This window comes from Capsicum annuum, chromosome 3 (assembly GCF_002878395.1).
Source record: "Capsicum annuum cultivar UCD-10X-F1 chromosome 3, UCD10Xv1.1, whole genome shotgun sequence".
Classification (NCBI taxonomy): Eukaryota; Viridiplantae; Streptophyta; class Magnoliopsida; order Solanales; family Solanaceae; genus Capsicum; species Capsicum annuum.
The window spans coordinates 256,214,539-256,228,238 of record NC_061113.1 but is presented as its reverse complement, the minus strand read 5'-3'; the positions used below and the strand labels follow the sequence as shown (position 1 = coordinate 256,228,238).

General features: G+C 36.9%; 2 protein-coding genes across 3 annotated transcripts; both read left to right on the top strand.

Annotated features, from left to right (window-relative positions):
- Nucleotides 1-713: 713 nt before the first annotated feature.
- Nucleotides 714-9,334, top strand: LOC107862270 (LON peptidase N-terminal domain and RING finger protein 1). Of its 2 annotated transcripts, none has more exons than XM_016707786.2 (18): nucleotides 714-1,055; nucleotides 1,173-1,280; nucleotides 2,174-2,256; nucleotides 2,420-2,504; nucleotides 2,594-2,680; nucleotides 3,085-3,146; nucleotides 3,296-3,477; nucleotides 3,597-3,657; nucleotides 4,109-4,286; nucleotides 5,459-5,497; nucleotides 5,583-5,644; nucleotides 5,762-5,798; nucleotides 6,427-6,476; nucleotides 7,068-7,137; nucleotides 7,608-7,680; nucleotides 8,127-8,203; nucleotides 8,293-8,361; nucleotides 8,863-9,334. In XM_016707786.2, exons 1-18 carry the CDS (start codon nucleotides 972-974, stop codon nucleotides 8,920-8,922), a joined length of 1,467 nt encoding a protein of 488 aa, XP_016563272.1. In that variant the 5' UTR covers nucleotides 714-971; the 3' UTR covers nucleotides 8,923-9,334. The 2 variants fall into 2 exon arrangements, with proteins under 2 accessions (XP_016563272.1, XP_047265817.1); XM_047409861.1 differs by having other exon boundaries at nucleotides 725-1,055; nucleotides 5,580-5,644.
- Nucleotides 9,335-9,476: 142 nt separating this feature from the next.
- LOC107862271 (probable receptor-like protein kinase At5g61350) lies at nucleotides 9,477-13,698 on the top strand. The gene has a single exon (XM_016707787.2). The coding sequence runs from the start codon at nucleotides 10,652-10,654 to the stop codon at nucleotides 13,202-13,204; it is 2,553 nt and encodes an 850-aa protein (XP_016563273.1). The 5' UTR covers nucleotides 9,477-10,651; the 3' UTR covers nucleotides 13,205-13,698.
- Nucleotides 13,699-13,700: the final 2 nt, after the last annotated feature.

Sequence of the window (13,700 nt, the reverse complement as noted above, 5' to 3'; positions counted from 1 at the left end):
CACTACCTGCATACTACGTGAGAAATTTAATAAACCAAATCCCATTATTATTATTATTATTATTATCTATATTTATAAAATATAAAAAGTTAACAAAATATAAAATTATAACGTAAAAGGAAGTTCCTTTTTGTTTTTTGGGACTAATTAAGCGAAGAGGGTGATTCTCATAGTGGGAAATGGAAGTTGTCTAAACTGTAAAACGAGATTTTGAAAAAGCAATACGAGCGTTGTACAACAAAGCGAAACAGTCTGAATACAGTACTCCTTCCGTCTTATTTTATCCGTCTCAAATTTTCTAATTTGATATTTTATTTTACTTGTTTTTTTTTACATATCAAGACAAGATAAAAAAAATTTCCTCATTATACCCTTAGTATAATTGATTAGTCCATTCTTGAAAAATATTATTTAAAAGAATTATCATTAAGAGAAATAAAATAATAAAATTATATTACTAATAATTATTTTTTAATAGCGGATAAAATGAGACTGAGGAAGTAGATAGCAAAAGTGTAGTAATCGAAAGTATTACTAACTTAGCGTCTGCCCGAATAAAATAAGACATGTAAAAACTGGCGTGAGGTAGCAATAACCACCTTTCACCTTTTTGGATGCTTTAATGTAAATAGAGGTAGCGAGAAGTTCCAACTAATGTAATTTTATTGTCTGTGGGGTATAAATATGTAGGAAGACTTTTAATGAGTTGGTCCTTTTATTTCCCCAAGTGAAAATACATTTGCCTTTTATTCCTGAGAACGAAAGGTCTAGTAATAACTCCAAAGTAGGACTGGGAAAATTTTCAACTCTCTGTGTATTTGTAGAGAGAGAGAAGGACCACGTAAACAAATAGAGTCCATGTATGTAATGAAGGATTCTTGTCAGAACACGATACTACTATCTACTACTACTCTTCTTCTTCTTTGCTTTTAATAAACCTCTCTTCGCTTCTTGATTACTACTACTATTCAATGTCTGGCGAGGCTGCTGTTTCTTCTTCTTCATCATCTGGGTTTAATTTGGAAGGCATTGATGATGTTCAAGATTATCCATGGGTTTGTTTTTCTTTCTATGTCTCTCTAACTGAATTTAAATTATTGGTGATTTTTTTTTTTTTTTGGTTCTTCTTCTTTAGTGGAGTTTGATGATAGTTGTTTTGTGACGAAATGCAGGCGAATCCAGGAGAGGAGGAGCCATCTATATCCCGGGACAGATACAATCATCTCTATCAGATTGTCCAGATGGGTAACAAAGCTTATCGTGAGAATAGATGGGATGAGGTAAACCCAATTTTTTATTTTTTTTTCCATAAATTAATCAATACTTGCCTTTAATTAATACTGTTCTTTGGCTACTGGTGATTAGTGATTATACTAGAATTGAGAACTGAAGATAAAAAGGAAGCGTCTTGCAATTTAACTGTTGTTTGATTTAATCGGTTTTGAGAAAGATTTCCGTTTCTGTATAATGGAAAAATAACAGAGAGTGGTTTATATTGGGTCTGCGTTTCCCCAGTTATTCTGGAGTGGAGGGATCTATTAATTTGATCCTGTGTCAAACGCTGCAATTGGTAAATTGATCACATATATCTGAAACCCACAATACTTAGGAATCTAAGGAGCATGTGCTATAGTTACATGACATAGTAATTGAAGGTGGTTGGGTGCTCTGATTTGGGTGATGTTCTTGAGGTTTTTTGGACAGCATAAGAGTGCCTAGGCACAAGGGAAGCCTTGGAGTAACTGATAAAGTTGCTGTCATGTGACCAGGAGGTCACGGGTTCAAGCCTTGGAAACAGCCTCTGGCAGAAATGCAAAGTAAGCCATACAATACACCCTTGTGGTGGGGCCCTTCCTCGGACACCGCACATAGCGGTAGCTTTAGTACACCAGGCTGCCCTTGCCTAGGCTAGTGATCAATTCTTGTCACGGGTTCAAGCCGTGGAAGCAGCCTCTTACAGAAATGGAAGGTGAGTTTGAGTACAATAAACCCTTTGAGGTTCGGCCCTTCCAAAATCCCACCCATACCGGGAGCTTTAGTGTGTAGTTAACTCGAAAACGTGCTCTTTCTGCAAGGATAATTATAACTTCTACTGTATTATGTCATCATCATAAAGGATCTTATATGCTTGCATTTATCTTATTGTTTTCTCTATGTCTGTTTCCATGGTCAGGCTATCAATAGTTACACAAGGGCTAGCAGTATTAAGCCGAATGATCTTATTATTCTTAGCAACAGATGTGCTTCATACCTCAGGTAAATTTTATTGTCTGCCTTGTATTTCTGATGCATAATTGAATGTTTTACTGCCATTTTGATTCATCTCTGTCAACCTTGCCATCTTTACTTTGAGTTTTTGATTTCACTGCTAATCATTTCACAAATTGCTTAACTTAGTTTTTGATGACTGAACTTCCAGGTACAGCCAATTTCTGAAAAGTAGATCTGCATTAGATTCGGAATACAGGCCTTTGAGTGGGTTGGATCCAACAACATACGCTGGGGTTTGTCTACTTTTTACTATCATTCAATGATTCAACCTTCTCATTAGAGGGTTTTGTAGCAAATTTTAATTGTTTTACATCATTATCAGCTTGCATTAAAGGATGCTGAGAAGGTGATGCATCTGCAGAATAATTCAGTTACCTCATACATCCTGAAGGCAAACTCACTCATTTTGGTAAGGACATTTATGTTGTGCATCATTAACTTAAAAGCACATGGTTTTGACATATGTGGACTTTGGAACATAAGCCTTGTTTTATAACTCCTTTTTTATTGTTTCCTAAACTCTTTAAACTTTAAGGTGGGGGGAAATAACTCAATTGGATTTGTTCTAGTGTGTTGGGACCACCTACTATTCGTTGTTCTGTAATGAGAGTAGCAGATACTTCAACTGTCTAATTCTCTCAACGGTCTTATGTTATCTCTTCAAATGTTCGTTTCTTTATTTATTCTGCTTGTTGTTAGTTTTTAAATTTTACGAATGTAGTGAAGGAGATTGCAATACTTTCATCTCTTGTTAAATATTTGGTTGGCTGATAATCTTTTTGGACACTCATCTCATATTTCTTGAATTGGCAGTTGGAAAAATATGAGCTTGCCCAAGAGGTAATTCGTTCAGGACTTCAAATGAATCCTGTAAGGTAAAGAAAATTATGATGATAAACATAACTATAGTATGCTTTCTCATGTCAGTATCTGTTCAAAAGAAGCATTATGTGTATTTTTCCAGAAGCATTATGGTAAACTTTGATTATGTGGCGAGTTGTTAATCCTTTCTTATGCAATGTAGCAATCCCCTTCTAAATTTGGAGAAATCAATCACAGCTACACTTGGAAGGAGAAGCCATGGGAGACCACAGCGTAGTGATGATTTTGACTGCACTCTGTGCTTAAAGCTATTGTATGAACCCATAACAACTCCCTGTGGACATTCTTATTGCCGTGCATGCCTCTTCCAGTCAATGGACCGATGTAAGTTTTAGATTTTTTATGCCCAATCTAAACCCGACTTCTTTTACATGTTGAATTACAATCATCATCTTCTCTTCTTCTTACTCTTGTTCCTCACCCTTTGGACTAAAATTTTGTAGATAACAGATGTCCCTTGTGCCGAACAGTTCTTTTCATTAGTCCCAGAACATGTGCAATCAGGTTAGTTGCTTATGGTACATCCTCCCATTATAGTTGTTTTGCACTTTACTGCTGAGACTGCAGCTTCTCTATTTTTCTTTTTTCATTTTTAGGATAGTTAATGACCCCTCCTGAGATTGAGTCACATCCTTTATTGCTTCATAGGAAGATAAAGTAGTAATGCTGTAAAGAGAGATTGATTTTCTGGACCACAAGTCTTCCTGCAAAAGGAAAGTTACTGATTTGAAAGAATAAAGTCTTCCTGCAAAAAGAATAAAAAGAATATTTGCCCGGACACCACGGTTATCATAAAAAATAAAATAAATTGTGTCTGTACCTTTACGTTGCTTGATGACTCTTCACTAATATTACTGAGTTAACTGAACTCATTTGTCTCATGTGGCTGCGATTTCTTCATCTATATTTCATCTTATCTGGCTAATAATCCTCATTCTTATATCCACTTTTTCAGTGTAACATTGAATAACATTATACAAAAAACTTTTCCTGAGGAATATGCTGAAAGAAAGGCTGAGAATGACAGTTTGATAAACCTTGGTGTTGATTTGCTGCCTCTTTTTGTCATGGAAGTTATTCTACCATGCGAGAAGCTTGCACTTAACATTTTTGAACCTCGTTACAGACTAATGGTGAGTGCTACTTGACTATTATTTTCCTGACTATTAGTGTAGAGTGCATTTTTTTCTTTTTCATGTGAGACCTAGATGAATCATCATTGTTTACTTTCTATATCTTGAGGATAATGATTTATTTAGTATTTTATTGCCTATGGCCCCAATCATTATGTTTTAGTTGACCAGATATATAGATTAAGAAGAAAGGTATGAATACAACTTTAGTGCTATTTTGACTTGCCAAAAAGATGAGGTAAAAATGTTTGGATGATTGAAGCTTATCACCAATACTAGAAGTATTGTTGTATTATTAAAGAAGCACGATTATTAAAAAGAAGAGGTATGATTATCCTATTTTAGTTAATTCTCAAGGAAAAAAACAGTGACAACAACTGTGCTTCGGGGCCAAAGTAAAACTGGAATCTACTTTATTATTCTTATATGTCCAGCCTGCGCACATTTGGACCTGTATCATTTCTCTACTCAATTAATTTGTTAGACATCTTCTAAAACTTGGGATTCTCTAAATGTCACACTTTACAACGGGGATTGTCTTTTGAACTTTGAATGATTATTCTTTTTAGGTATTGTTTATTTTTTTGTCTAAACTTTTCAAATATATGATATAATAATGTCTACCTGATTAAGGAGGAGCAGATCTGGCAATTGGGATTCTCTTTTGCAAATTTGTGCAGTTCTGAAAAGACATCTAGAGCATCTTTAGGATATGGTTCCTGCAAGTAATCTAAGTGTATTATGAAGTTATACATGCCCGTGTCAATGTACTATCTTGTTAAAACAAGAAGTCCATCAGAGTAACTTGTGAGCAGGCCTCTACTATTTAGGAGCAAAAGAGAGGGAATAAAGTTTTGAGAATCTTCTTATTTGATTGTATGAAGATAAGGGAACAACATAAGATAGAGATCTTTTTGCAGTTCTTTCCCCTGGGCATAGAATAGGAGCGTGGGAGTATATTTTTCTTTCAGACTGTCCACTCGAACAAAATAAATGAAAAGCACTAATAATACTATCACTTTTTTTTCTCTCTCGTTCTTTTAGTTTTATTTTCTTTTGCTTTCCCTAAAAAGCAAACAAGCCTTTCAATCATGAGTAGTTGAGATGGAAATTAATAGATCTCACATGCATACTGTATTGCAAAAGTTTACAAAATTTTGTTGTTAAAACAGGTTAGGAGGATAATGGAAGGAAATCGTCGAATGGGAATGGTAGTTTTCCTTAATTTTCCATCAGCTGTTGTAATTGGTTTTTCTGTTTTCACTTTTGACTGAGGCTTCACAATTAATCAAGCAGGCTGTTCATGATCCTACTACGGGTTCAGTAGCAGATTATGCTTGTGAAGTGGAGATTGTAGAGTATGTGATCTGCGACCTGTTCAGATTTTGGGGATATCTTTTATGTTTAATTCTTCTAAAAAATCTATTGTCTTATTCTTGTTTGTAGTAATTGATAACCTGCATCACTTCGTGTAGGTGTGAGCCACTTCCAGATGGGCGTTTCTTTCTGGAGGTGAGTATCAGCTTTTTGTCCCATTAGATACGTTTCTTTTTGTATCATGGGCCTTTCCATTAGCATGACACTTATTTACTAACAAGTTCATTAACACGAGGGTGCAAACTGCTATAGGAGGACTTTTTAAGTTTTAAATCATTATTCACCACTCACTATTGTATAATATTGTATCCATGTAAAATATCCTTGGTGCACCTGACGGTTTGTTCAAATGAACGTGGTAGCTACTTTTGCCCCTAAGCTAGTGAAAATGTTCTTCTTGAACACTTGACCTTTTCTCCCATCTGAAATTTAGAATTTAATTTCTTTTCCAGATGAACCATGGTTTTGGACTATGTTGCTTGGACTCTTCAAAAATGTCGACAAGTACGCGTAGGATCCTCCAAAAATAGTGTACTTTTTAAGGATCCGACATGGGTGCGGCAACATTTTTGGAGAGTCCGAGTAACTTACGTTTTGGTTGTTTCTCTTTAATTGATGAATTCAAAAGGCTATTTTTTCCACCAGAGGTCATGTGTAGATGTCCCACCATAAGAAAGACGAGCTTCTGCCAAAGCTTTCTTTCCTCATAAAAAATCTTTGAAGTTTTTTGAGCTTGTATCTGATTTGTTCCAAATTTATGCAGATTGAAAGTCGACGTAGATGCCGTATCATACGCCATTGGGATCAAGACGGGTTAGTTCTAGTTCAATTACTTGCTCTTTATTGGTAGAGATGGAAATAGGTAATTAAAGTTTTCAGTAGTAAGAAGGGTAGAGAAAGGTAGGTTCAGGTACTTTATGGTTGCCAAAGGAAAATGAAATGCAGAAAGGTAACTTTTAACCCTTTCTGTTTGTTATGTAAGCTAGAGATTTGTCGGAAAAGCAATTCAAAAAGCTCACAAGAAAAAAGTTTCTCCATGTAAGTCCTCACATAAGTGTAGGAAACTTGAAGGACTTGGTTTCTTCTTGTTCTGAACTTTCCTTTTCCTTTCATACAAACAGACTGAGGAAAATGATTATCCTTTTTAAATTATTTCTTAAAAGTAAATTCTCAATTAACTTTCTTATAGAAGAGACCAAAGATTTGAAATTCCACAAAGTGAGGGGATGTTAGAAATCTCTGGGTTGATCTGTTTGTTGCTTTGCATTGAGTCAGGAGGTTGAATCCAGTATGCTATCCTAAAATATTAAACAGTACATATGACATAATTCTTCTAGTATTTTTCTAGTTTATGCTTCCTTAAGCTTGCTTTCTAATTTTTTTCTCTTGGCCATTATTATGAAGATATCGTGTTGCTGAGGTTGAATGGATACATGATATATGCCCAGCCGAAGGAACAAGAGAGAGGCATGAAGTAAGTTGTACTGCAATTCCCTTGAGAGAGATTGTTGATCCTTTTTGTGTATGATCTTTATTTTTTTTGCTGTATTAATCGTTTCTTATTTAGCTGCTAAAAGAAAGATTCTTGTGGCTTTGTTTGAGGATTTTTCGGGCAAATTGTTTTTCTGAGATTCCTCTGAAATCCAACTATTACTGTGACTGCCTTATACTTCATATGAGCACTTTTTCCATTTTCTCTTACTGACCATGTAATTCATGCCTTCTAAATTTGAATTATGATAGAGATAACTCGTTTTCCTCTCTTACTGATATATACTGTGCGCATTTGCATGTATGTCATACTTGTATACTTTATGGACAATTGTGTGCCTTGCTTTTTAGGAATTAATTCATTGTCAAGCGCTTAGTACTTTCGAACTCTATCTTGTTCACTCAAGAATTAGCTTTATATATGTTGAAATGTAATTTTTCAATTGCTGATAGTTACTGGACACGGCAAATAAGGCAGCAGCATTTGCTCAACAATGGTTAAGGAACGCACAAGAAGTAGCAGCAGGTAAAGTCATTATTAAGGTTTTTCCTTGTCTTTTCATTTTTTTGGGCAAATGATTGTAGTAGGTCCATTTGTAGGATTAAGATTTGATGCCTTTTTGATCCTCCTTCAATACATACAACACTTCCATAGACAGGTTTTGAAAGTAGATGTACCACTTGCATATATAGGTGTTAAACTGTTGGCATGCTTGACGTACTTTCCACGACACTTCCATAAAAGCTGCACCTTATTGGCGTCTTGTCTATGAGTTCTTCTGAATCAAAAGATAGCTTTGATATTCCAACCAGTGATTGACCCGGAAAAAATGTCGTCCCTATTAATCTATATTTGTGGCGGCAGAGGGCTGAGCTTAATGTTTCTGCTTTGTGTATTGTAGTACATCCTAATCATTCTTTTTGTTTAGTATCCTTTCAGTACAAACATCATAACCTAGAATTTGCCTACAGATCGTAGACGTGCAGAACTTTTTAGAGCTGAAGGATTGATGCCATCACCACAGGATCCTGAGCGCTTAAGTTTTTGGGTACACACTTGAATCCATGTTCTAGTTAAAAACACAAGTAGTAGACATGAATTAGGTTTTTATTTATTTTGGTGCCTCAATAAATGCAGCTCAGCACTCTGACCAATCGTAGACCAACAGAGAAATTAGACCTGCTTCAGATAATAGATACACATGAGGTACGTGTTCTTCAACACTTCATTAAACTATTTTTTCTTCAGCTCCTTTCTTCGAGAACAAGGTATTGCTACACTACGGATGTTGGTTGTAGCATGTCATGAGAACTAAGCTAAAGGCCAGTTGAGGCACTCAAGCAAATTGCGTTATTCTACATAGGACAAGAAGGATTAGAGACATACATGTAGATATAGTCAAAATACGGGGCGGATCTAGTGCTTCAGCACTGAGTTCGTCCGAGCTCTGTATTTTAGAAGCAGAGTACAGATCTTTATGTGAAAATTAAAAGCACAATGAGTTTGATGCTTAAGAACATTATAAGTTGAACCCATCAAATTGTAATCCTGGATTATTCTCATCTGTTTTAAGAATCATTTTCCTATGCACCAACATTCCTAAAGCAACTCGAGGAACTATTACAATCGGAGTTCTCCTCCTTCTCTGTTTCTTTCTTGATTTGTTGTTTATCTGTTGATTGTGCATTTGCTTAATTTGTTCTGCAGAGGATAAGGCGAGGACTTCTATACATGAAACAAGAAGAACAAGGTTGCCGACTACAATAATATTTGGCGGAACATGTAATTAGTTTCCTTTTACATGAATGGAGAAGGCTACCAGCTGCTATAATTTTTGGCCAACCTGTAATTAGTTCCATTTTGTGTGTGTTTTATCATTGGTTGTTCTGTAAAGCTCATTTGATTTCAATATTTTTTCGATCCACATTTCCAGTACTTGTGGATCCTCTACCCATTTCTCCTCTTTCATATAGATTTGTTGTTGATTTCAACTTTTCTCTGATGTAAAGGCCTGCAGTGTTGTTGAATTTGGTTATTCATCTGTTGTAAAACAGTGGGTCTACCCCGCAATACATACATCTGTTGTAAAACTGTGGGTCTACCCCGCAATACATACAGTAAAAACCAAAACTACGAATTTTGTAGCCTCATTAGCTCAAGAAGAATGAATCTTTCCTCCTTTTTGGTTGTTGTTGCTGTTGTGATACAATCCATATTATGTTTCCTTCACCTCATTCTCATTTTAGTAGGACGAAGCAGCTCGCTCAGCACACCAACTGGAACACTTGACCCACGAGCCAACGCCCCTTTAGCATATGTAGTGTTTTCCTGCTCCAGTGCAACGGTTACTGGTCTATGTCCTACTGTCCTTGTAGGGGTTTAATGGTTTCTGCCAGTGTCTTTTCGCCAATCAAGAAGCCCTTATATACCTATTGAAAAGGGACGATTATCAACTTGGACGCCTCACTGCTGTATCACAAACTTTACTGCATCATAATCCGCCAACTACGCTTGGTTAAAGCTCTCATCCCGGCTTGTTTCATTTGCTTTCAATTCGCGTAGAATCGCTATGATAGCTAATGCATTGGAGTTCTGTTCGTTTTCGTTTGTCCTCATTGACTGTGCAGTTAAGCTGCTAGTGTCTGGTTCTTCGAAATTGTTGGATTTAGTTCATTGAATATTGGCTAGTGGACTTATTTTTATGGTTATTACAGCTGCAAATTTTAGCGTGCAAGGAAGCATTTACATGGTAAGGCTCTTACTTTTTTCACCGTCACTTAGTTTGACAACATAAAGGTCCCAGAAAATCATGTGAATGAGAAAGAACAACAATTGATTATGTGTGTCATAAGAGAGACTACAATCCAATACGAGTTGAAGTCATATACACTAAATAAAAAAAAGTTTATTTAATCAATATGTCATAAACGGTTACTTTTATTGCTGTTGACTTAACCTGATAGGGTAAAAATATCACGCATGATAAGTCGGTTAGTCAAAACTTAAAACTCTTGGCACTAATAGAGAGAAATTAACATACCTAAAAATTCGGTATTTGGTCCTACAATTTGCATAAACAAAGGATAATTAACTGATTCTGCTGTTATGATTAGCCATTTCCCTTCAAAGGTCAATCAATAAAAAAAGTTTTCCCTTTAAGCATTATATTCCCAGCTGGATACGCGCTTTGGACTTTGGTGTTTATTGGCAGTTAATCACATCGTTTTTAAAATTAAAAAAACAGTTTGAAGAAACAGTTGATGGATAATTAACAGAATACTAATTCTGAAAAAAAGAAAAAAAAAGAAGTCCACTCTTTGAAAAAACTACAAGAAGGCACGTTGTGTCCTAACATGTTAACAACAAATGTTCACAACATTCTTCTTTACTACTTACAAACATAAACGTGCTATACTGTCTTTCAAGAATTGCTATTCCTATGTCTATTCAACAATTTTAGTATTGTAACATCCAACATTTTTCTCTCATACAACAAATGATGAGAGGAAGAAAACACCCTCTTGTCATTTTTGCGTTTCTTGTACTTGTTTTTGCAAATGTAGCTACTTCAGCTTCAAAAGGAACATTTACGCCGTCCGATAACTATCTGATCAATTGTGGATCCCCTGATAGGACTTTGCTTGATGATGGAAGGACTTTTAAGTCTGACCCTCAATCTGCTTCTTACTTGTCTACTGATCAGACTATTTTAGCTTCTGTTAACTCTTTACAAGAAAAGGTCACTTCTTTTTCCTCTGCCTCTTTGTTGTATCACACAGCAAGAATCTTTGAAAGTGAATCTATGTATAGGTTCCTTGTCTTTAAAGCAGGCAGGCATTGGGTGCGCTTGTACTTTTATCCTCTTCCACATCCAAATTACAATCTAACAAGTGCTATGTTCACTGTCACTTCTGATAGTGTTGTGTTACTTCATGATTTCTCGGTGAAGGATACAAGTAAAGTTGTGTTCAAAGAATACCTTATCAATGTTACTTCGTCTCAATTCACCCTCAAGTTTTCACCTTTGAAGAAATCTTTTGCTTTTATCAATGCCATTGAGTTTGTCTCGGCACCAGATGATCTCATTTCTGATTCAGCTGCTGCAGTTTCCCCTGTTGGTGATTTCAGTGGACTGTATCAATTTGCGTTTGAAGTAAGTTATCGGTTAAATGTTGGAGGGCCAATTATCACACCCAGAAATGACACATTGTGGAGGACATGGTTGCCTGATGTTCAGTACATGGCGTTTCCAGAAGGAGCTAAGAATGTGTCTGTTCCTCCAACTACAATCGTATATCCAGATGGAGGGGCGACACCTTTGATTGCCCCGGTTTCAGTTTATGCCACGGCTGATATGATGGCAGATGCTGGGGTGCCAAACTCGAATTTCAAGCTAACGTGGGAGATGGATGTTGATTCGAGCTTTTCCTACTTGATCAGAATGCATTTCTGTGACATTGTGAGCAATGGCCTAAACGAGTTGTACTTCAATGTCTATGTTAATGAGATGGTGGGGGTCTCTAGCCTTGACCTTTCAACACTGACTTCAGAGTTGGCCACCCCTTATTACAAAGACTTTGTGCTCAATGCCACAGCCATCACCAATGGCTCAATCATCGTTCAGGTGGGACCAGCGTCAAACGTTCAATCTGTCCTCCCTAATGCCATCCTTAATGGCTTGGAGGTCATGAAGATGAGCAACCTGGCTGGCAGCTTGGATGGGCTGTTCTCATCTGGTGGACATGCAGGTGTAATGCCAAGATCACGCGGAATGAGAATTGCTGCAGCTTTTGGATTGGCAATGGGGGTTACTGCATTAGTACTGCTTGTGATGGGCATTGCTCGTTGGCGAAGGAAGCCAGCAAAGGGTTGGGAGAAGCAGAAGACATTCTCTTCATGGCTTCCTCTCAATGCCAGTTACTGCAGCTTCATGACAAGCAAGAGCAAGACTAGTTGTTCAACAATCATATCCTCTGGCCTTAACTTTGGCCGCGTCTTTACTTTCAATGAAATCAAAAGTGCAACAAAAAACTTTGATGAAAAAGCAGTCATTGGTGTTGGAGGATTCGGAAAAGTGTACCTTGGTGAATTGGAAGATGGAAAAAAACTAGCCATTAAACGAGGAAATTCATCGTCCTCACAGGGCATCAACGAATTCCAAACAGAAATTGAGTTGCTATCCAAGCTTAGGCATCGGCATCTGGTTTCACTCATCGGTTATTGTGATGAACAATCAGAAATGATCCTAGTCTACGAGTACATGTCTAATGGTCCTTTACGTGACCACATTTATGGTTCCACTTTGCCAACCCTGACATGGAAACAAAGGCTTGAAATCTGCATAGGAGCTGCTCGAGGACTGCACTACCTTCATACTGGTTCAACTCAGGGAATAATACACCGCGACATAAAAACTACAAACATCCTCCTTGATGAGGACTTTGTCGCAAAGATGGCTGATTTTGGCTTGTCAAAAACTGGTCCTTCACTGGAGCAAACACATGTTAGCACGGCAGTAAAAGGTAGTTTTGGGTACCTGGATCCAGAGTACTTCAGAAGACAACAACTAACAGAAAAATCTGATGTGTACTCATTCGGGGTAGTCCTTTTTGAGGTACTATGCGCAAGGCCTGCACTTGATCCTGCATTGCCAAGAGAACAAGTAAATTTGGCAGAGTGGGCAATGCAGCAACACAGGAAGGGCTCTCTGGAGAAGATCATAGACCCTCATCTTGCAGGAACCATAAGCCCTGAGGCATTAAGGAAGTACGTAGAAGCTGCAGAGAAATGCTTGGCAGAATATGGGGTCGATAGGCCTACAATGGGAGATGTTTTGTGGAACTTAGAATATGCCTTGCAGCTTGAAGGTGCATCCTCACAGATTAGCGTTCCAGTGAAGAATGAGGATGAAAATTCCAAGCCAAGTTCCTCAGAACAGCCTGGAATGAATTCGAAGGGCAATAAAGAAGCTCAGCTCATTGACATCAATGATGATTCTGGAGTGGTGGTTGGTTCTCCTATTTTTTTAGAAGCTTTTCAAGGAAGATAACTGAAACATCTAAGACCCAGGATGATCAAACTTTTTAATTTTTTGAGTTTTCTGCTTTCATGTTTTGTACTTTAATTTTCTAGCAATCTTGGTTATTTGTGATTAATTTCCTGTTTAGTTCATGATGACTGGAGGCATACCAGAAGTTTGTCTGTATGGAGGGATCTAATTGACTTTCCCTTCTAGTGCTTGAAGTAGTATTTTATCTATGTATATCTTTACTCAGATGTTAATTCTCAATTAGTAGTGCTGCTTCCGGATGAACTTCAAAAACCAGAAAAGTGTAAAATGGCAAAATATGTGTTGAAGTTGCTCGTTGTTCACATTTGACAGGAAAACGAGTTAATCTAATTCTTGTTGGGTGTCATGTGTACATATAGTTCCTTTGTTACTGGGGATTTAAAATACTGTTCAAATAATAAAAACAGACTTTTGGAACAGACTACAAAGAAAAGTAGGACAAGAATTCTAATTGAAAGGACTCGCCACAAGAAGT